Here is a 20,560-nt window from a genome sequence, read left to right as displayed (position 1 = left end):
GAATCGCAGGGCCCCTCCATGGAGGTTTGTTTTCCCCCAGCCCTGCTGGCATCTTGCAGGTTGGGGCTACAACCCACAGGGATGCCCCGCTGGAGCAGCACCTGGCAGCGGCCCTGGGCACCTCCACGGTTGTAAGGGCTGTTTTACTGAGGGAGGAGGAGGGAGAGGAAGGAGGTGCTGAGGGAGGGAGGTGTGAGCAGTGGTTGCAGCATGGAGAAGTCTCTGAGGTGTCTTATCCCTGGGTACGAGGTGGATGTCTGCATTCCTCCAGCCTCTCTCAGTTCTTGTGAAATGGTGCCGAAGTCCCGTCGGGATCTGTGGTGCAGAGGTCAGTCCCTGAGCTGCAGCTGGAAGGGTTAGGTGGAAGAGGGATCTCATGAGCTACTCTGCGTTGTGGCGGTGTGGCCTGGGACTGTCAGGGTTTTGCCAGCCAGGTGTTTATTTCTGGGCTTGGTAGTGTCAAGGGTATCGAGTTTCTCTAGGTATAGCGACAGCTGGTGATGAGCGAGGGAGCCGATCATTGCTTTCCAGCGGAAGGCTGCAGGGTGTGCCCAACCCTTTATGAGACATCAGAGAGTCCTATCACTCGTGGCCACGGGGCCTCGTTTGCTGGGAAACTGATTTTTCTGCTTGGCAAAACTCGGGTCTCAAGGCAGCAGCTCGTGGGATGTGACTGCTGGGATGGATGGGGCTGCGACCTGGGGGGCCGAGTGGATGGGTGGGGGGCCATGGGGGGCTGGTGGGGTGGGCGGCAGCCCTGCTGCGCCTCGTTCCTCGCATTCCTGGGCAGGGCTGCTGGGCGGCGGGGTCGGCGGCGGGGGCCAGCCGGCAGGAATGCAAACACCGGTGAGGGGGAGAAGAAAGGCCGCTGTGTCTGCCACGGCAAAGCGAAGCCTGGACCAGGGCTGTGCGGGTCCCCCTGCCTGTCCCACCCCTCCCTGCACCGAGGGATGCAGGGATCCCTGAGGACAGAGATGGTGGCTCTTCTGGGGGTCGCTGCAGTCCTGTATGGAGTGATACTCTCATGGGTCCCGTGGGGCGAGAGACCAATTCTAGGTCAGGAATTGGTCTTCCCTAGGGAGGGAAGGGAATGGGCAGGGTCTTCCTTCTTACTCTTGATCTGAGGGCATGTTTGAGCCAAACTTGAGAGAGGGATGGAAGCTGGAAACAGCTTTACGTTCCTGCAGTCCTTGTAAAACTGCCTTTCTGGGATGCGAGAGTGCCATACAGCCTGGGTTGCTGTCTCCTGTGGATGGGAAGAGTGGTGTAGGGTGAGCACAAGCCCATAATAGACATCAGAGAATCCTCAGGGGCAGGGAAATACAACCACAGGCACCCCAGTTTTTTCCCTTTTCCAGCCAGAGGTGCATTTGTAGCCTGCAAACTTCCTCATGCCGACAGCAGAGGAGGGCTGGGCATGGACTCTACCTGGCTGTGGGACCAGTGTGTCCCATGGTGGGGGAGCTGCACATCTGCCCCCATCTCTGGCCCTGTAGCTGGGGCTGGGCGGGGGTCAGGGGCGCTTGTTGAGCATCCCCAGCGGAAGAGCACGGCAGTGTGCGGGGCACGGTGCAGGGTACAGCACAGCCCTCGTCGGCTCCGTCCGCAGCAGCGGCTCGCTGCCGGAGAACATTCCAGGGAGGCTGGCGTGGGGCCAGCGCCGCGGGGCAGGGAAAGGGGCCTTTTATGGAAGCGTTTCTGCATTAGAATAAAATCATAATAATAATGCGCAGGGGAAGGGAGCGGGAGGAGGAGGAACCCCTGAAGAAAACAGTGAGACGGGATGGGAGCAGGCTAGCAGCCAGGGAGGGGAGCAGGCGCTAGGCATCACCCTCTGGGACCAGCGTGGGATGGGATAGGGGTGCTCCAAGTGAGGTGCTTGGGGCAAATCCTTCTTTCTATGGCCCAGGGCAGGAGAGGCAGAGTGGGGTGCAGTGGGTCCCCATGCTGCCATAGAGGACCAGCCCCTGAGTGGTGTTTGCCGTCTTGGCTCCCTCCTGGGATGGGGCAGGGGATGGCTGACTGGGGTCACTGCTCCTGGTGGGGTTTGTAGAGGACAAAGTGCCGAATCACACCCTCCCACTACTGTTGGCATCTCAGGGCCAACACAGGGCTGGAGCGCCTGTGCCTGCTGTCCCAGCACCGGCGAGGCGCTGCCTCTCCCACCCTGGCATGCTGCTGCTTCCCGAGGGACTGGGGTGCACACAAAACCCAAGGTTAATTGTCAGTAATTGCCGCTGGTAATTAAGGTAACAGTAGATGGGCTGTTCAGCTGGCGGCTGCAGCAGCTCACGAGGCTGGGCTGGGGTTTGTTCCAGGAGCTGCTCTTGGCATCAGGCGTCCGCCCTGCGCCGCACTGTGCTGTGCCCGCCGTGCCCACCCGGGCTGGGGCTGGGGCTGGGACTGGGGCTGGGGCTGTCCTGGCTTCCTGGCCAAGGACGAATGGCACAGCTGCCATGGCCCTGAGCCTGCTCCCATTCCCAGGAAGCCAGCCTTGACCTTGGAATGCTGCCTATGCTCCTGCCTGGGGTGGCAGGAGTGCCCCTGCCGGGGGTGGCAGCAGTGCCCCTGTCACTTGCTTGGGTGGGTGCTGTTTTCCCTGTGGGGTGGGTGGGGGTGAATGCTGCATTCCAACCTCTTCCCATGCCATATATTGGACAGTGGTCTTCAGGGACTAATCCTGGCTCTTTTCTGCTTCCTTGCAGGCTGTGACCCCCTGCTCCCCCACTGTCAACTATGAGCTGGTAAGTGACACCTCCACTGTGAATCCTAGGTGACAGCCAGGGCTCTGGGGATGCTAAAGCATCCTGCTCTGGGTAGGGGGCTTTCTCTGTCCTGGGGCTTCAGGATGTGTCTTCCACCCTCAAAGCCACAGGGGTCCTGAGCTGGGGGTAAGGTCACCCCCATTTTGGTGCTGTGCCCCCCACCATTGCTGGCTGAAGGGCATCCCACAGGTGAGCAGCACAGGTTGGAGCAGCCCAGCTATCATGGGACTCCTGCAGCTGGAGCTTTCAGGGAAGAGGGGCTTGCAGGGTTGCAGAGAGGGACAGGCAGATAGGACGTGACCATCCAGGGCTCCGGGGTCCCCTGGCGCAGAGGGCCTTCTCTCCCTGGCCAGATCTGGGGCGGTTTCTTACACACATGGAGATGACTGTACCAGATGTGCCTTTGGCTCGGGCGCCCAAGGCCGTACATTTGCAGCTCTTGTTATTGTCACCCTTTACTATTGTCTCTCCTGGGAGTCTTTAATGATCTGCTGGGGCCATGGCGTCGCACGTCGCATGGCCGTTCCCACCCTGTCCTCTCTGGACACCAGGAGAACAGCTGGATGCATCATCTCCGTTCACCCTGTCCTGGGGAGGGTGGGTGTGGGGGTACTGGGCAGACAGCCACAGTCCTTTGTCACACTGCTCCAGGCCATAACTGGGCTCTGGGGGTAACGGGGCACTGGGATGTCACCTGGAACCAGGCCATGCCCAGCAAGAGGTTTGGGAAGCATGACATGATGGTGCCTACCAGGCAGTGTCCGGCCAGCTGAGCAGCTCCCCTGCCCAGTCCCCAGCCTAGCCATGCCCGTGGCAGCAGGCGGAGCAGGCACGGGCAGTGGGGAGACTGGCATAGCCTGGGGCCAGTGTGGCAGCCCTTCCTATTTGCTCCAGACGTGTGCCAAGGCTTGCTGGGGCAGGCGCTGGGGAGAGGAGGCCCTGGCACGATTTCAGCTGGGGCTCGGCAGCCTGGCAGTGCCGCAATATCCGTGCCTCACACAGGGCCCTGGGCTGGGCACCCCATAGCTGGGCAGGGGTCTCACCTGGAAAGTGAGTGTAGGGGATGTAGGTCTCACCTGCAAGCTCATGAGGGCAGTGCAAGAGCCCAAATGAGCGAGGGCATGGGGTAGGAGTGGAGCATGCTCCCTGCCCTGGGGCCCCACGGTGGTTATCTGCCCCCGGTTTAATCTCTGCCCGCACCCCCCATCCCTGCCAACCTCCTTGGGCACTTATCAACAGCAAAAATATGTTGGCTTCGACCTGGGACCGTTACTGTGGCTTTGGGAGGAAATCGAAAGGGGTTTGCCCTGTCTCGTGGATGGAAATGTCTGCTCTGGCCCTGCTGTCAAGAGTAGAACAGCCTGGTTTTGGGGGTGACCTCCATCCTCCTGGTCCCAAGACTCCCATCTGGGGACCCACCCATCTGGGTACTTTTGCTGTGCCATCCCCAGGCACCATAACCACCATTCCCAGACAGAGGTATCTGTCTCCTGCTTCATATATTTGGGGTCCAGACACTTTCCCCCACCCCAGGAAGTTAATTCCTGTCCCCAGCCTCCTTTCAGAGCTCTCTCCAGTGGCATGTTGCCAAATTTTCCCGTTTTGAGCATCTCAGACCCCGGCTCTGCTCCCACTGGGGTCCTTCACTGGCCCTGTGGGATCAGGCTTATCTTGGGGAGCTGGTCTTGCTGGTGGCCAGTGGCCAGGCTGGGTGTGGGACTGCACTGGGCTTGCCCTGTTGCTTACTTCCTAGCTGTAGGGTCTGACCATGGAGGATCCATCTGGAATCCCAGGGATGTGGGGGCACTGGGTGCCCATCAGGGAGCAGGCTCAGAGTTCAGCCAAGTGCTTCCCATTGGCAGTGGTGGCCCCGTGCCAGCGGCGGTGGCTGAGAGGCAGGATGGCAGCGTCCTCGGTACCTGAGTATCCCAGCTCTGCACCTGGGTTTTGGGGGATTCCCAACCTTCGGGAAGAGCACACATGTTGGCAGGCAGGGAAGGAAATGGGACCGTGGTGTGTTTCCTAGGAAGCACCAGAAATAGCCAGGGGGAACTTTTGACCCTGGCCCCGCTCTGTGTGTTTCTCTCTCTCAATCTCTCCTCTCTTGCTTGCCTTTTTCTCACCCTCTCCTTGCTCCTGCCTGCAGCCATCCCCGGGGGAGAGCATCACCAAGCAGGTAGAAGTCCTGGTAAGTGCAACCAGTCACAGAGGCTGATCTCTGCCTCAAGACCTCCTGGGGGGTCACTTGTACCTGTCCCATTGCTGCAAGCACCCCCTGCAGCCAAAATCCCTCAGCCTGGAATGCTCCTGTAGTTTCCCAATGTACCTGGGACCCTGAAGTCCTCTCTCCCTGCCAGCCAAGGTGATGATGGCCATGCCAAAGGCCAAGCGAGATGCCCAGGTTTGGTGGCAGAGGCGGTGGTGGAGCCGAGCATATTGGGGGCCGAGGCTTTTGCTGCAAAGCTGGCTTTCCTGTCTCAGAGCTGGGTATCTGTTATTTAATCTGTGGACATGAAATTGCTAAGACAGTGTAGACAAATGCACTGCCAAAGTCAACGCGGACAGCTTCCCCCCGCCTGCATCCAGCTTGCCGGCCTCCCTGCATGTTGGGGCTGGGACCCAAGGGATGGAGGCATGATGGTTCCCATGAGAAGGAGGATGAAAGCCTTCCTCACCTGAGATCTGGCTTTGCCTCATCCCTTTGGTTGTCCAGGAGATGTTTCCAACCGTGAGAAAGAGCATCCTTAGCTAGAAAAAATTCAGTCAGAAACCTCCTTTGCTGGCTTTGCTGTCTTTCAGGGATGTGTCCTGGTATTTCTGAAGCCTTTCTCATGCCTTTCATCACCTTCTCCAAGCAGAAGGGACCTGCAGGTTTTGGATGCTGCCAGGAGCTTGGGGACATGCCAAGCTAGCTTGGGACTGAAAGGTGTATTCTTGATGGGGTTGGCTGAGGGATCTTCAACCCAAAGTGACTGGGACCAGCCTGTCCTGTGCTGGGCTGGACTGGGTTGTACTGGCTTGGCTGGAGTCTCTCTCCACAGGGGACGTTTGCAAGGTCTCTCCCAGTGCGGCGGCGGGCAGGAATGTTTAATAACAGGAGCGCTGGCTCCTATCAGCTGATCGCAGGCTGACTCTTCCTCGTGCAGGGGCTGGCGGCAGAGATGTGGCGTGGCCGCTGTTGGGAAGAGGGGAGCAGGGCAGAGCCTGGGGAGCAGGCGGAGCTCAAGCGCCCTGGCTCTGGGCACCCTCTTGCCCGGGTCTGGAGGGTGCCAGGAGTGGGCCCGCCATGGCGTGGAAATGGATTAGCAAGGGGCTCACTGCTATCCAGGTATGGGGAGGGAGAGGGGCTCTGGTGTCCCCAGCTTGCTTGCCCTCCTGTGCCTCAGTTTACCCATGCGGGAGCTGGGGGTGAGTCCTGGTTTCCCCATGTCAGCTCTCTGTTGGGAAAGGCAGTGGTTTTGGGAAGTTGTTGCAGCTGGATGGGGTGATATGGACTGATGGGGCTCCCCTGGCCAGTGGGTGTGGGTGTGGGACCCTGGAAATCTCCATTATGAACGTTTGGGGCACTGCACAAGCCACGGTGGGGATCCATCCTGATCACTGGTGGGTGATGCAGGGACGAGCCCACATTCAGGTTCAGGCTTGTTCCATGCACCCTGGCTCTCCCAGGAGAGGTTTTACCTCTCTTTTTGCTGCATTTTAACACCTTATTTGCCCTCAGCAATGCTGGGGGGTTTCTGGGGTAAGCAGGCAATTTGGGACACCAGGAAGAAAAACTGGAGGGGGAATTGTCACTACTGTCCAAGCACCTCTAGGCACTGAGGCGAAGCTGCTGCCTTCTGGCTTTGGCTGGGAGGGGAGACATTGTCCCCAGGCCCCAGGGCTGCTGAGCCCAACTCCTGCTCTGCAGGGCAACCTGACCTTGAAAGGGGCACGCAAGGCTGGTGGAGGGTGACGCTGGCTGTCCATGGGAGCAGCTCTGGGACTGTGCTGGGTGGGCAGAACGTGGCAGGCAAAGGATGTCAGGGAAACCTCTCTCCCACCTCCTCCCATTGTCTTGGGTGTGCTGGCTGTGGGGTGCCGCAGCCCCGAGGAGAGTGGCAGCAGTCCTGCAGCTCTGGGGACCAATGGGGCATCCCAGGAATCAGCTGCAGGATGCATCTCTTATTTCTGATCCTTCCAGGCATGTTGCCTGTGTGAGATGAGTCTTTAAATGACTTCTGCTTATTAGCTGGAGATACTAAAACTAATGAGGTGCAAGTGTGTTTTTCCTCAGCGGTTTTTTTTGGAAACCCTGCTTTGTTTTTCGGCTGAGGTCACAAAGTCACAGAGCAAGCCGGCTGCAGATGAAATTTTCGAGGCCGGAGAACATGCATAAATAGAAGTTTCCTGCTCCAAGAGCTCAAACATTTCCTCCAGGCGTTTGGCTCGGTGGAGCTGGGGCCAAAGCAAACTGTTGTGCCTGGCTGGCTCCTCGATGCTGCTTGGGCAGCAAACCTGCCCCTGCTCTGGGCAGGGCCAAGGCAGCTCTGTCCCACCAGGTGTGTGCCTGCAGCCTGATGGAGAGGGAAGAAGAGGGATTTGTGACATGCCTGAAACTGTCTCTACCAGCTCAGCATCTTCCCAAAAGGTCCTGTGGGACCCTTTGGCAAAGCACCTGCCCCACAGTGCCCATGGCAGCTGGTCCCAGCTGCACTGGAGTTGTGAGAGTTGGGTTTTGCCTGTGGGATCAGTCTCAAGCTGCTTGTGCCACTGGGATGCTTGGTGGGATTTGGAGACAGCGATATTTTGGGGTTGTGAGAGTACTCAGTGCAGTGTGGTGGTGTGGTGGGGGTGGGATGCTTTGGCAGCACCATCACACCCAGGTCTAGCAGGATCCCTGTGCTGGCTGTGGCTGGGTCATGGCAGTAACTTGCTTTTCCTCTCTGGTTCTTTAGGATGCCACAAAATCCCCCAGGAGTGGGCAGTCACGCTGCAAAACATCCAGGTAGCTGCCTCAGTTTCCCCTTCTGATGACCATCTTTGCTGTGCTTGAAGCTCCCTCTCACCAACACCTGCTTCTCCAGAGGTGCTACACCTGGGAGATGCTCCCAGCGGAGAAGACACAGGGGTTATGACCCACCACTCCCAAGCTGGGTCCCCAAGACACTCCAAGAGGACTGGGAGCAGGGGAAAGGCTGCAGGCAGCTGTGTCCTCATGTGTGCCAGCCTGTCTTGCAGGGTGGGGAAGGGTCCCTATGTCCCCTCCCCGTGCCATGTCTTGACAGTGGTCCCGTCCCTTGCCCAGGAGCATGAGCCTGACTGCAGCCATGGAGAGCAGCTGTGAGCTGGACCTGGTGTACATCACGGAGCGGATCATCGCCGTCTCCTACCCCAGCGCGGCCGAGGAGCAGAGTTACTCCAGCAACCTCCGTGAAGTGGCCCACATGCTCAAGTCCAAGCATGGGAACAACTATGTGGTGAGGGGCACAGCCAGGTCCCTGTCAGGCTGGGGAAGGGGCTGGGGTGCTCAGCCGCTGGGGATGGGTGCTTGCAGGGGATGGATGCTGCACCCTTGTCTCCATCTGGGCTCCGTTGAGGGAGGGTCTTTGCATTATGGGGGATATTTTCTCGTTGAAGGTCACCAGTGCCTTTCAGACCCCCTGGGAGTTTTTGGTCATTGTATTGCCCTGTGGCAAGGTGTTACCCAGGGTAATGTGTCCAGGGAAGCCTCTCACAGCAGGATTTGGGAAGGCTTTGGGGTGAGGAAGAGGTGAGGCGGCAGCAAGGGAGGAAGATGTCCTCTCACTCTGTTTTTCGTCTTCCCTAAAGCTTTTCAACCTCTCTGAGCGGAGACGTGATGTCAACAAACTTCACCCCAAGGTGGGTCACAGCTGTGAGAAGCAGCGGGCTTCTCAGGGGCCTCAGGGCAGGCCTGTCTGCAGGACCTGCTCCCTGCTACAAGATGTCTGGGGGAGGAACCTATTCTACCCAGCTGGGAAAAACCCTGAGAAAAGCACTGAGACTTCACACTGTATTTGTGGTATCTCAGCCTGACTCCCATTGCCCTCCCAGCCCCCCATTCTCAGCTGAAAACGGGCTGTTTGGAATCTCCTGGAGACCTCCCTAAGGCATTGTCCTCATCCCTGTGACAACGGGGGAGCCCTCAGGAGCTGACCCAAGTAACCTGGGATGAGGGGCCTGAGATGTGGGACCACGATGGCCTCCCTGGGCCAGGGATCTGGGCAGTGGGGTGTAGGGTTGGGGCTGGGAGGTGCACGTCAGAGCAACACAGTTAATGCCTACCCTGGATACGTGGCCTGGGCTTTGCACACTGGCAGGCTGTGGACTCTGCATGGGAGTGCATGTGGATGTGAGCCCAGGCTGTTCCCCCTGTTCAGGTGCTGGATTTTGGGTGGCCTGACATGCACACACCTGCGCTGGAGAAGATCTGCAGCATTTGCAAAGCCATGGACACGTGGCTCAACGCGGCGACACACAACGTGGTGGTGCTGCACAACAAGGTGGGCAGGACCCGTCACCGGGGCACAGCGATGGAGGCACTGGGGGTCTGTGGGGCTGCAGGGATCGGGCTGAGCAGCCTCAGAGGCTGAGAGATGTAGGGAAGGTGGTGGTTTGTGGCTTGGGGTGTGGGTAGGTGTCAGCACATATGTGTAGATTGGTGTGTGTCTAATAAGGGCTGGGGCATCTGTGGGCTGGCGTGTGCATATAGGGATCAGTGTGTGCCTCTGTGTGGGGTGGCTGTGCCCAGGTGCTCACAGGCCCTGCTGCCCCTGTGACACCCCTTCTGCTGTGTGTCTGCAGGGGAACCGTGGCCGGCTGGGGGTGGTAGTCGCTGCCTACATGCACTACAGCAACATCTCAGCCAGGTGAGAGAGACGTGAGGTCTTGGGTTGGCCCTGGGGCCCACTGGTGACCTCCATCCCAGTGGTGCTGGTGCCAATACTTTCCTTCAACCTCATCTGCCCTTTCATCCCCACAGTGCTGACCAGGCTCTAGACAGGTTTGCCATGAAGCGCTTCTACGAGGACAAGGTGGTGCCGGTGGGACAGCCATCCCAGAAGAGGTGGGTGCTGGCACGCCTTTCTAGGCTGGCTTTTTCCCCATAGGGTGGTTGGATGCAGGGGTCCAAGGTGGATGTTCCTCTGTGGGTTCTGCCCCTGAGCTGCCTGTCTGCCCTCCAGGTACATCCATTACTTCAGTGGGCTCCTCTCTGGCAGCATCAAGATGAACAACAAGCCCCTCTTCCTCCACCATGTCATCATGCACGGCATCCCCAACTTTGAGTCGAAAGGAGGTAGGTGCCCCCAGCTGCTTCCCCAGCCTGCTTCCTCCCACACCACCACCCCACACTGCCTGGCCAGGCTTGTCCTCCTTGGGGGATATTTTCTGCCATTTCCTTGGCAATTTGAATTTCCCTTTCCCTCTCAGAGACTGTTCACTTGTATTAGCAGGGTGCTACTCTCTCCTGGCAGAGATGCCCTCAGGGGATGCCCTCCTAATGCTGGGCACTAACCTGAGCTGTGAGGTGACATGACACCTTTTCTGACAGCTTTTGGAAGGATGGTACCAGACTGGGATTGGGGTTTGGGATGCAGTATCCTGTCTGGTGCTGGTAACTCACCCAGGTCATCATCTCACCCTATCCCCAGCCCAGCACTTGCCCTAGGTCCTACAGGACCCGAACTGTGAGGGCTTTGCCCTTTCTCAGCTCATGCACAGCATCCTTTCTGCCCATTGCAGATGTTTCTCTCAGTCGGTGCGGGCTGGCTGGGGCGGGGAGTGGCTGTTTGCCTTGGCTCCCTCCCTGTTTGGATTTCTCCCCCGTGACTAATCCCTGCCCTGGCCTCTCCGCCCAGCCGGCTAACAGCAGTGTGCCTTTTCTCCCCGCCTTGATGTCTTCCAGGTTGTCGGCCCTTCCTGAAAATCTACCAGGCCATGCAGCCCGTCTACACCTCGGGGATCTAGTAACTATCTCCTCACCACGGGGCTTTCCTCCTGCCCAGCGTGGGGGGGGGAGTGGCAAGCGGGGGAAGATGGAGAGGGTCAAGGACAAGTCCCATGTGGTCTTGTGCTCTGTGCTTAGTCTGTTTGAGGTCCAGGGAACTGAAAAAAAGGGGCTTCCTTTTTTTTTGGAGGTGGTAACTGGCCATGCTGGGCGTACTGGGCCATACTGGACCCTTCTGCTGAGAGGGCTGTAGTGACTCCACGTATCAGCAGAGGGAGCCTGGGGCTGCACGGAGCCTGGGGCTGGGTGTCCCCGGAGGGAGTCGGGACAGGGATGGGGACATCTCCCTGGGAGATGACAGCAGTTCTTCTCTCTCTGCCCAAAGAACTGCTCCTCCTGCCTGGATTAGTCCTCACAGATCACAGAATATTCTTAGTTGGAAGGGACCCAGAAGGATCATTGAGTCCAACTCTTAAGTAAATGGCCTGTATGGGGATTGAACCCACAACCTTGGTGTAATTAGCACCATGCTCTGACCAGCTGGGCTAATATCCTTTTTTTTTTCTCCCCCAAAAAAGATTTTCCCCCTGTTCTAATCTCCCCACTTTTTTTTCTGATGCTGATCCTGGGAGCAGGCACTGATGAAGGCAAAGCAGGAGTTGATTTCTCCAGCCTCCCAGACACTCTGCCAGCACCACATCCCAGTCTGGGTGGGACCCTTGGCTCCTGGTCTCCCTGGAGGGACCAGAGCACTTCACCTCCGGGCTATTCCCATCTCAACCCCCAGGACCAGGATCTCACTTCCATGTAGCCATGGGTCCCTGTTAGCTGAGATTTACTGCCATCCCAGCCTTGCCTTTCAGCTTTTAATAGACTGTTTATGGGATGCCTGTAATAAACTCCAGGTTTATCTTGCCTGTGAAATCCAACTCCTTTCTTCCCTTGTCCCTGGCTGCTGACGCCACCGCCCGTCGGCAGCCTGTCGGCCGTGCTCTGGGAGGGAGGGCTTCCCGCAGGGAAACTGAGGCAGGGAGAAGAATCTTCCCTGAGATTTCCCCCTCTGTGTCCTAAGCTCCACTTGAGCCGTGGGAGCCAGGTGGATGGTGGAGGGTTTGCCCAGCCCCAGCACTTGGAACCTGGGCAAACCCTCCCACCCAGCAGTTTTTGCACCCTTGCTGAGCTGTGCCTCAGTTTCCCCTTCCCATCCTTCTTCCACTGGGAATGGGTGCCCCTTGAGGTGGTGGACAGGACCCCTCTCAGTCACAGGGAGGGCCAGCTCTGTGCTTTTTCCTGGCTGGTTTTGGGTGGAAGGGCTGGTTGAGGTGGTGCTAGGAATTCTTGGGGGGCTCTGTACCGCAGCTCACATCCCTCCACCATTCCTCTCTGCAGCAATGTGCAAGGAGACAGCCAGACGGGCATCTGCATCACCATTGAGCCTGGCTTGCTGCTCAAGGGTGATATCTTGGTAAGGATCCTCAGCTCAGCTCCTGGTGTAGCAAGCAGCCAGGGGTTGGGTGCCTCAGGACCCCCAGAGTTCCCCTTGTCTGGGTCTGGGGGCTTGTTCTGATGGCCCATCCCCGTTCCCCTCTGCAGCTGAAGTGCTACCACAAGAAGTTTCGCAGCCCTACCCGTGACGTGATTTTCCGTGTGCAGTTCCACACGTGTGCTGTGCATGATCTTGATGTCGTCTTTGGCAAGGAGGACCTGGATGAGGCCTTCAGAGGTAACTGCCCTGGCACTTTCCTGCTCCAGACTCCCTCATCCTCCTGCCCCTGTAACTCTGGTGTCATCATGGGGACGTCTGGGCACCCATCCCAGATCCACCCCTGCTGAAACAGGGCACCCCCTGCTCTGTCTGCAGGGTGTGGTGCTGCTCAGGAAGTGGTGGCACCATCATCCCTTTTGTGTCCAAAACCATTACTGATGCAGAGGGGCTGCCTCAGGGTTGTTTTGGGGGCTAAGATGCACTGCCCCATGCAGGGATATCCCCTAGCAGCTCCCAGCCTTAAGCTGGTCTGTAGGCGTGTTTGGGGTGACTGGCTACTACTGGAGGTATGGATGGAGTTAGTCCCTTTATTCTGCTCTCTCCTTGCCAGATGACCGCTTCCCCGAGTATGGGAAGGTGGAGTTTGTGTTCTCCTATGGCCCTGAGAAGATCCAAGGTATGGCTGGCTCAGTGCCATGGGGATTTGGAGCTGGATGCTGTCTCCTTTCCCTGTCCTCAGCTGTATCCCCTGCTCCCTCCCTTGTGACCTCCACCTGCCCCATTGCAGTCCCTTTGTCACCAGGGTGGGATGAGGCATCCAGGCAGTAAGGCTGATCTAGGAGCACCCATGGATGCCCTATCTCTCTCGCTCTCTTCCCCAGGAGGCTGCTCTCCAAAGCCCTTGCTGGCCCGGGAGAGATGGAAGGAATGTTTGGCAATGAAGGACTCCCTTGCTCAGAAAGTCCAGACCCATGCACACTCACTGTCAGTCTGTGTGCCGGTCTCTAGGCAACCCCAAAAGCCCCAGGCAGTCTTGTACACCTTGTTTGTGAGTCTCAGTGTACATCCTGTGCTCATCCATGTCTTGATGCTGCCCTTCCTACAGGAATCTCCTGCCTTGTCCTATGGCTCCTATTCTATTTTCCTTGCATGCACTTTTTTCCACCTGTTCTCCCATTCCACCCTTGCTGGTTCCATTGTCATCCTGTCTGACCATCCTGCCTCTTTCCAGGCATGGAGCACCTGGAGAACGGGCCCAGTGTTTCTGTGGACTACAACACGTCCGACCCACTCATCCGCTGGGACTCCTACGAGAACTTCAACATCCAGCGTGAGGACAGTGCAGAGGGGGCCTGGGCTGAGCCACCACTGCCCAGCAAGCACCTGGAGAAAGGTTAGGGCTCACAAGGTGGTCAGTGGCCAAAGTGTCCACATGGAAATACCCCCTACCCCAGGAAAGTGGACACTGGTGGGCAGCAGAGCTGGGGACAGGTGGCAGCTGGTGGGAGCAGTGTGGCCATGGGATGGGAGAGGAAGATCTTGTGGACTTTGCCTTCTGCCACTGTGCCAGGGAGCTTAGGCTCTTTTTTTCAGCACTTTGCTGTCAAAGTCCCTGTTTGCACAAGCAGAGTCCAGCCGTAGTTTATGACCCAGAGCTTTTGGAAATCCAAACCCCATGTCTGCAGGACCATTAGGTATCCCAGCTACTTCCTCATGCTGCAAGCACAGCAGGATGTAGCTGTGCCTTAGTTTCCCTGAGGGTGAGGATGTCATACTGGCCTTGGAGAGTCTGCTGCACTCTCAGAGCTGGGAAAAGCCCCTTGAGCACCCATTTTGTTGCAGCAAGTTGACTGCTGTTACCCACTTGGCAGGAACGGGCAGGACTTGTATGTCGAAAGGTGTGGGGCCCCTGTCCTGGAGGCAAGGCCACCCGTGGCCAAGCAGATGCCTGGACTTTCCTGGCCAGTTCTGGAGAGGCGTCCCTGGAGCAGGGACAGCTGCAGTCCGTGATGTCCCTGAAGGTCACCGGCTGCTTCGAGTGGGAGCTGTGGATGCCATGCTTGCAGAGGAGGGTGGGGGCTCTGGGTGCCTGGGGCGGGCCAGAGTGTCTCTGCTATGGTGGTCACATGGAACCGGACCTGAGACGGCTCTGTGGAGCTGGCACGGGCACTTGCCTTGGCACAGGGCAGTAAACAGGCAACTCGTGATGTGCAGGCTCAGCTATGCGGTAGGAGCTGGGGAGCTGTGGGTCCAGCCTCAAGCTGGCAAGACTGCCTGGCAGCCCCCTCCTGCCTGCAGAGACCTGAGTGCCTCATTGCATGTGTTCCCCTCTGAACCCTGGGCCAAAGTTTCTGCACCCCTAGCCCCTCACAGGGCTGCAGGGGTACCCCTGGATTCATCTCTGTCCTCTCATGGGGGTCTTGGTGAATATTGGGGCTGCAGAAGTGCCCCAGGGCTCCTTTCCATTCCCCCTTGGGGGGTCTTAGCAGACGTCAGGGCTGTGGAGGTGCCTTCATGCGCCGACTTGGCTGTCCTCTGTGCTGGGAGGGTGGCAATAGGGAGTGAGGGCACCTTGAATTTTTAAACATTGCCCCAGTTTGGAGATGAGCCGGGACTGTGGAAGGTTGAAGCCACAGGCAGAAGGCTGCCCTCTGACCCCTGCCAGCACAAGTAGCTGCAAGAAGCCCATCTGTAAGGGGTCTTTCCCCAGCTGTCCCATGGGCTACTTTGAGCAGTGGTGGTGGGAGTTGGTGAGGGCTCAAGGGGCTCCCATCTTCTTCCCTCTCTGTTGTCACTTTTCCTCTTTTCCAGCCTGTCCCGAGCCAGGATGGGGGCTCTGGTGTCCGGCTGTGCAGGGGGGGTCCCTGTTTATGGTCGTTCTTGCCTTATTTGGTCAGGGAATTGCACGCCACATTTTTGGCACCACCAGGCGTGAGCAAGCGGCGTCCGGGGGTGGAGGGGGGTGAGGTTGGCACCGGGACCCACGCTGAGCTGGGATCAGCCGCTGCTCCTTGTCCCTGCCACTGCCCGTCCTGCCATTCGGCGAAGGCTCCCCACAGACCGTCGCTGCAGCCTGGGCCAACGGGATCGGGATCGCCTGCCAAACGGTGGGTTACCCCATGCCGCCTCTCTGCTGGCCACAGCCGCTCTCAGTGGCAGTGGATGCCCTTTCTCCAGCAGCTTTGTCTCAGCATGGAGCACCCATAAGGGCTGGGGGGTGCCTGGCAGGGTGGGATGGTCCTGTGGGACCCCAAAGCTGGAGAGGCAGGTGGGTGGCTGGGGATGGTGCCTGTCCTGGTGTTCCCCTCGCCTCTGCTGTGCTTATCTGTGGGGACTTGGAGAAGGGGAAACTCATTTGCAGTGGGGTCATCAGTTGGCTAAGCTCTTCCAGAGCAGGAGGCATGATCTGTACCCCCACATCTTCCTCTCTGGCTGAGGGGACACAGCTGGATTCAACAAGCTCTCTGTGAGCCACTTCCATGGGACATGCTGGCCCCATCAGTGAACTCGCCCTCTTTCTTTGCTCAGCAAGGTCTCTGCTGCCCACTGTGTTTGGGCTGCCCCATGGTCCTTAGGGAGAGTGGGGTATGCTGGGATTCCCCCACAGCCTGTCCTTCTGCCCCTCATCCATGTCCGCACAGCCTGGGGAAGGCAAGTGGCTCTGCGGGCGCTCCTTCCTCTTCCTCGAAAGGGCTTTGGGGTCAGTGGTGGCTGCATGAGAGGTTCCTGCTGCAGTCCCCATGGCCATTGGTTGGCTGAGGGTGTTTGAAGGCCGAAGGGAGGTGATGGCATGCTTCTTCTTCTGGCTGTTTTTGCGGTTGCCAGCACTGTGGTAGCTCTCCTTGGGGTGCCAAGCTGGCTCCGGGGAGGCAGGAGGAGGCTAGAAGCTGGATGTGGCATTGCTGGGTGTGCAGCAGGTTGGAGGATAGCTGCAGAGAAATGTTTGGGGTACTGCAGATGCTGGTGGGTAACTCTGGGAGGAGATCGTTAATGGCCTGGTTTGGTTTTGCTGAGAAAACCACTGCTGATGGAGAACAGGGTGCTGGGGCTGGCATGGAGTCAGTGGAGGGGTTGTCCTCGAGGTCTGCATGTGTGATTGCTCTGCCATCCCAGGGTGGTGTGAGAAAATGTGAAAGGGCTGGGCATGTGTCCCCAGCCCAGCAGTTCCCTGTAACCACTGGTCCTTGGACCCACCCTGGGCTGGTCCTGCCTCCCCCATCTTTTTACCGGGCCTGGAAGAGAGTGGCCAGGGCCTGGCCAAATCCAACATCTGCGAGAGAGTTCCTAAATCCCCACCTGAGTCATGGTTCTGGCATAGGGCTCCCCTGCAGCTCATCCCCACTCACAGGGCAGGGCTGGCCGGTGTGGAGACTGGGAGGAGCATCCCACCCTTCCAGTGAGGGGAGGTCACAGCAGAGCCTGAACTGCGTGTGGCAAAGGTCAGGGGGTGCTGGAACCCCACAAGTGGAGCTGGATGCTGATCCTACCCTTTTCCATGGAGGAGAAAGCCCCTCCATGGGGTTGCTGTCATCTGTTTGTCCCCCAGGAGTGGGATCTCATGGGGCACACCTTTCCTAGTGGGGTCAAATCCTGTCCCACTTATCAGGAGGGGCTGAGGCTGCCCAGGAGGGTAGGCCAGGCTGTGCAGAGATGGAGAGCCAAATGGGCCAGGCCAGAGCTGTTAAATCCATTGCCGGAGCTGCTGGCAGGCTGCTGCTCTCCCCCTGCGGCTGGATCTGTCCCTAGGCCAGGCTTGATGAGGAGGGGGGCCACTGGCTCTCCTCTTGCCTTCACCAGCTGACTAAAGCTGAAGGAATCCACTTCCCATTCCTTATTCTGCCCCTCTCTGCTGCTCTCTGCTCCATCTCCTGCAAGGTAAGGGTGAGCTGAGGTGGGCATTTTGGAGGGGATTGGGGATCTGTGTGGGCTGGATGGGAATTCACAGGGAGTGTCCCCTTTGCTTCTGGTTATTCCTCATTGGAGAAATGCTGGAGCATCTGTGGGCTTGGCGAGACATTTCAGCTGGAGTGTGGCTATTCCCAGGGCAGGATCTGTCCTCTGACCTGGTATTTGGGGTTGTCATGTGGGGTGGTGATGGGGTTTGTTCCCACTGGGACCAGGAACCAGGCAGGGCTGGGATGCAGGGAGAGAGAGCCCAGCTGGTGGAAGCTCAGCCCCTTCTCTTCCCCCGTTAAACTGTCCTTAAAGTCAAAACTTGTAGCAGTTCCTGTGCTTAGGGCTGGGGCTGTCCCCTGGCAGGAGTGGGGAGCTCTGTCTCTGCGCTCCCGCAGCCGACACGGCCGGGACAAAAAGTAAGGCAGAGAAGCAAGCAAACTTTGGAGGTTTTGGAAGGACGCTGGCTTGGCATGTGGTATTATCTGGGAGCAAACAGGGCTGTGAGTCAGGGGGCCGGCTGGAAACACTGCTCTCATCCCCTGCCGTCATCCATGGGGGTGTGGGAAACGTGCAGTTTGGGGGATTAGAGTGGAAGAGCCTCACGTTTTGCCGAGGATGTTGGATCCGTTGAGGTGTGGAGTCCTGAGCATGGGTTCAGGCGGGGGCCTGGACGTGGGGTGGGCTTGCTGTCACCTGGACCAGCAAATCGTCAGTGCCATCCTAGCATGGATTTTGCTTGGAGTGGAGCAGTTCAGTCTCAGACAGCTCTGGACTGAATGGGATCGTGCCGTAACTCCTGTCACAGAGCAGGGCCGTGTGTGCATCCCGAAAACAGTGCTGGCGTGTCCACGCTGTGCCCGTGGTGCTGGCAGGGCAGGCAAGGGGATTGTGAAAATGGGTTGGCAGAGTCGGTGGTTTGTCCATGGCTGGTTTCCACCCCTCTTTAGCTGTGTAGTTATTTCAGATGGAAACCCAAGTCTCCAGCAAGACATTTGAATTTGCAGACCCGTCTGGATTTCAGCATCATGTGTGGCTTGGAAGTACATCCCCACCCTGAATGTGTCGCTGCTCTTTGGGGACAGGTGTGACGCATGCACACAGGAGCCGGGCAGGGCTAGGTGTCTTAAATGAGGGGGTCGCCCAGCGGGGTGATGCTCAGTGCACGGTGCGAGGCGGGCAGGCTGTCCAGCTGTCCGGCTGTCTGTCCTGCCTAGGAAACAGTTAACGCGGCGGAGCCCTGCCTGTGGAGGAAGTAGTTAATATTCATAGCTGGAAGCTGTCTGTCTGGCTGTCCTCCCTCCATGGCCCCCACCCTCTCCGCACCTCACTGAGGTTAACTCGGGCTGGGGCTGGAGCTTGGGCGGCCCCGCCGCCCTCCCCGCGCCGCTCCCCTTCCCCTCCCGCTCCTCCCTGTGGTCCCTGTGTGGTCTGGGGCGGAGGGGAGCACGGCCGCACCTCCTCGCCTCCATCCCATCTCCGCCACCTTCGGCTCTTCCATCCTCCCCTCCAGCTCCCCGTGTCCTGGGGTTCCCCGTATCCCACCCCTTCCGGCGCCCCGCCGCCGGCCGGGTGCCCCTCTCGCGGCCCCGCGGGACACGGCGCTGGGAAGGGAGTAGCTCCCTCCGCGAGAGGGAAAGCAAAGCCAAAGGGACAAACGCCAACCCAAGCCAGCTCCAGGCCGTCGGCTCCTGTCCTGGACGGACACACGGAGCTGGCTGCGGACGCCGTTCGAGCTGCCGCCACACCAGGTGCCCCTGGAAGGCTCTGGTGCTGGAAGGGGTGAAGGAAAGGGATTTTGCTTCCTGCTCCGTCCCTTGGCCTGGGATCTTTTCATTCCCGTCCCTTTTGGTAAGTCCTGACTTTGCTTTTCTTTGGTCTGGGGGCTGGGTGGGGAATTCATGGCTGTGGTGACCCACGGCTCAGGGGATGGGGTTGCTCCGTGCCATCATATCTGGTTACAGGATGAAACCAGCGATGAGGAGGCTGAACTCTTCCCTGTGAGATTCAGCTCACACCCCAGATCCTGCAAAGGGTCCCGGGATCCCAGGGTCTTCCCTGCAGGAACGTAGAGATGCATTGGGGCCAGGGCTCTGGGTGATGGGGAGTGGAGGCAGCAGGTGGGATGTTCCTGGGTGCGGGACGGGGGGAGACACGGTGATGCCTCAGCCTTATCTTCTGCACTGGTGCATAGCTGTGGACAGGATTTATGCTGGTGCATGATGCTGTGTGCTGCACCCCACTGCGTGTGAGGCAGATGCCTGGGATTTTGGGGATGCAAGCTGACCCCCTCAAGCGTTGTCACACTTTCCTGGACCAGTTTTTTTACTGGGTGTAGCCACAGGGTGCTGGGGAGGGAGAGGGCAGAGCATTTCTTCTCTGGGGCAGTGAGCCTGGCAACAGGGCTGGGACCCGGTTCAGAGCTTCTTGCAGCTGCCTCCATACAGCTGGAGCAGATAGAGCCAGAACAGAGCTGCGTCCGGGGCTGAGCCCACGGCGAACCCAGCCCACGATGGGATGGCACAGTCTGCCAGGCTGGAGCTGCTCTGACCTTCAGGGATGGAATCTGACCTTGCTGGGAGCTGCAGACACTTTGCAAATGGGGTCCTGAGAGCCTGCTGCTTTGAGGGTGGCTGGTTTGGCTAAGGCGTTCTGTCCCATTATCCCTTAGTTTTTATTTTATTTTATTTTATTTTATTTTATTTTATTTTATTTTATTTTTTAAAGTTTTATTTTATTTTATCTTCTCAGGTGATAAGCAATAGATAGTCATATGAGTGATAGTGTGGCCCAGGGTTAGTGGAGGAGGCTTCAGAGTGGCAGTGAATAGCAGGATTTGTCCCATGGCATCAGAGCCCAGGAGGTCCATGGGGCTGAGGACAGGATGAGCAATCAGGTGTGGGTCAGAGCAGCCATAGGACGAGGGCTTGGCTGATGGCTGAGCTGTCACAGGCTCTTGCTTACTACCCTGGTACTGCTCTTGAGGGGCAGTCACCAGCCCCCCTATGTCCCCTCCTAGCCAGAGGTTTTGGGGAAGGTGGGACATAACACTCGGAGCTTTCTGGCTCTGCCATGAACTGCATTGTGTCCCATCCTGACCTCTCTTGGAGACATTTCTCCCAGCTGTGGGGCAGTACCCAGCCCAAAGAGTAATTAAAGCCTTTCCCGTTTATTTTCTCCCTAGGCACCATGTGCTTACATTTATATTTATTTATTCCCTTTTGCTTTCCTTTCCTTTGCCCTTTTTATCCCAGCCCCCATCCTGGCTTTTGCCCTGTTTCCCGAGACCAGCCAGCACCCATTGCTGCCATCAGACAGGAGGGCTGTGCCTTTCCTCCCGTCTCCAAGCAATGTCTCAGCCTGTCCAGCATTGACACTGCCCTTGGATATGCTGCTTTTTTCTTTTTCCCTCCATGGAAAGGGTTTTCCTCTCTCTCTTCCCCTTTTCCCTAGTAAGGGAGGTGTTGT

General features: G+C 58.2%; 1 protein-coding gene across 11 annotated transcripts in view; it reads left to right on the top strand.

Annotated features, from left to right (window-relative positions):
* Positions 1–20,560, top strand: part of TNS1 (tensin 1) — a 66,322-nt gene that overhangs the window by 17,023 nt on the left and 28,739 nt on the right. For 9 of the 11 annotated variants that reach the window (XM_042041506.1, XM_042041503.1, XM_042041501.1 and 6 more), the window contains 14 exons: positions 2,706–2,744; positions 4,912–4,953; positions 7,703–7,752; positions 8,053–8,224; positions 8,577–8,627; positions 9,146–9,268; positions 9,570–9,634; positions 9,748–9,831; positions 9,950–10,062; positions 10,672–10,732; positions 12,103–12,178; positions 12,307–12,436; positions 12,810–12,875; positions 13,431–13,592. In XM_042041506.1, the coding sequence (XP_041897440.1) occupies positions 2,706–2,744; positions 4,912–4,953; positions 7,703–7,752; positions 8,053–8,224; positions 8,577–8,627; positions 9,146–9,268; positions 9,570–9,634; positions 9,748–9,831; positions 9,950–10,062; positions 10,672–10,732; positions 12,103–12,178; positions 12,307–12,436; positions 12,810–12,875; positions 13,431–13,592 (1,234 nt within the window). The remainder of the gene's footprint in view (positions 1–2,705; positions 2,745–4,911; positions 4,954–7,702; positions 7,753–8,052; positions 8,225–8,576; positions 8,628–9,145; positions 9,269–9,569; positions 9,635–9,747; positions 9,832–9,949; positions 10,063–10,671; positions 10,733–12,102; positions 12,179–12,306; positions 12,437–12,809; positions 12,876–13,430; positions 13,593–20,560) is intronic. The other 2 variants (XM_042041500.1, XM_042041509.1) reach the window with 1 other exon arrangement.

Source organism: Corvus kubaryi, unplaced genomic scaffold, assembly GCF_017639235.1.
Source record: "Corvus kubaryi isolate FWS band 111438036 unplaced genomic scaffold, C.kubaryi_AGA036_p1.0 37396, whole genome shotgun sequence".
Taxonomy (NCBI): domain Eukaryota; kingdom Metazoa; phylum Chordata; class Aves; order Passeriformes; family Corvidae; genus Corvus; species Corvus kubaryi.
This window is presented reverse-complemented; position numbering and strand designations above follow the sequence as displayed.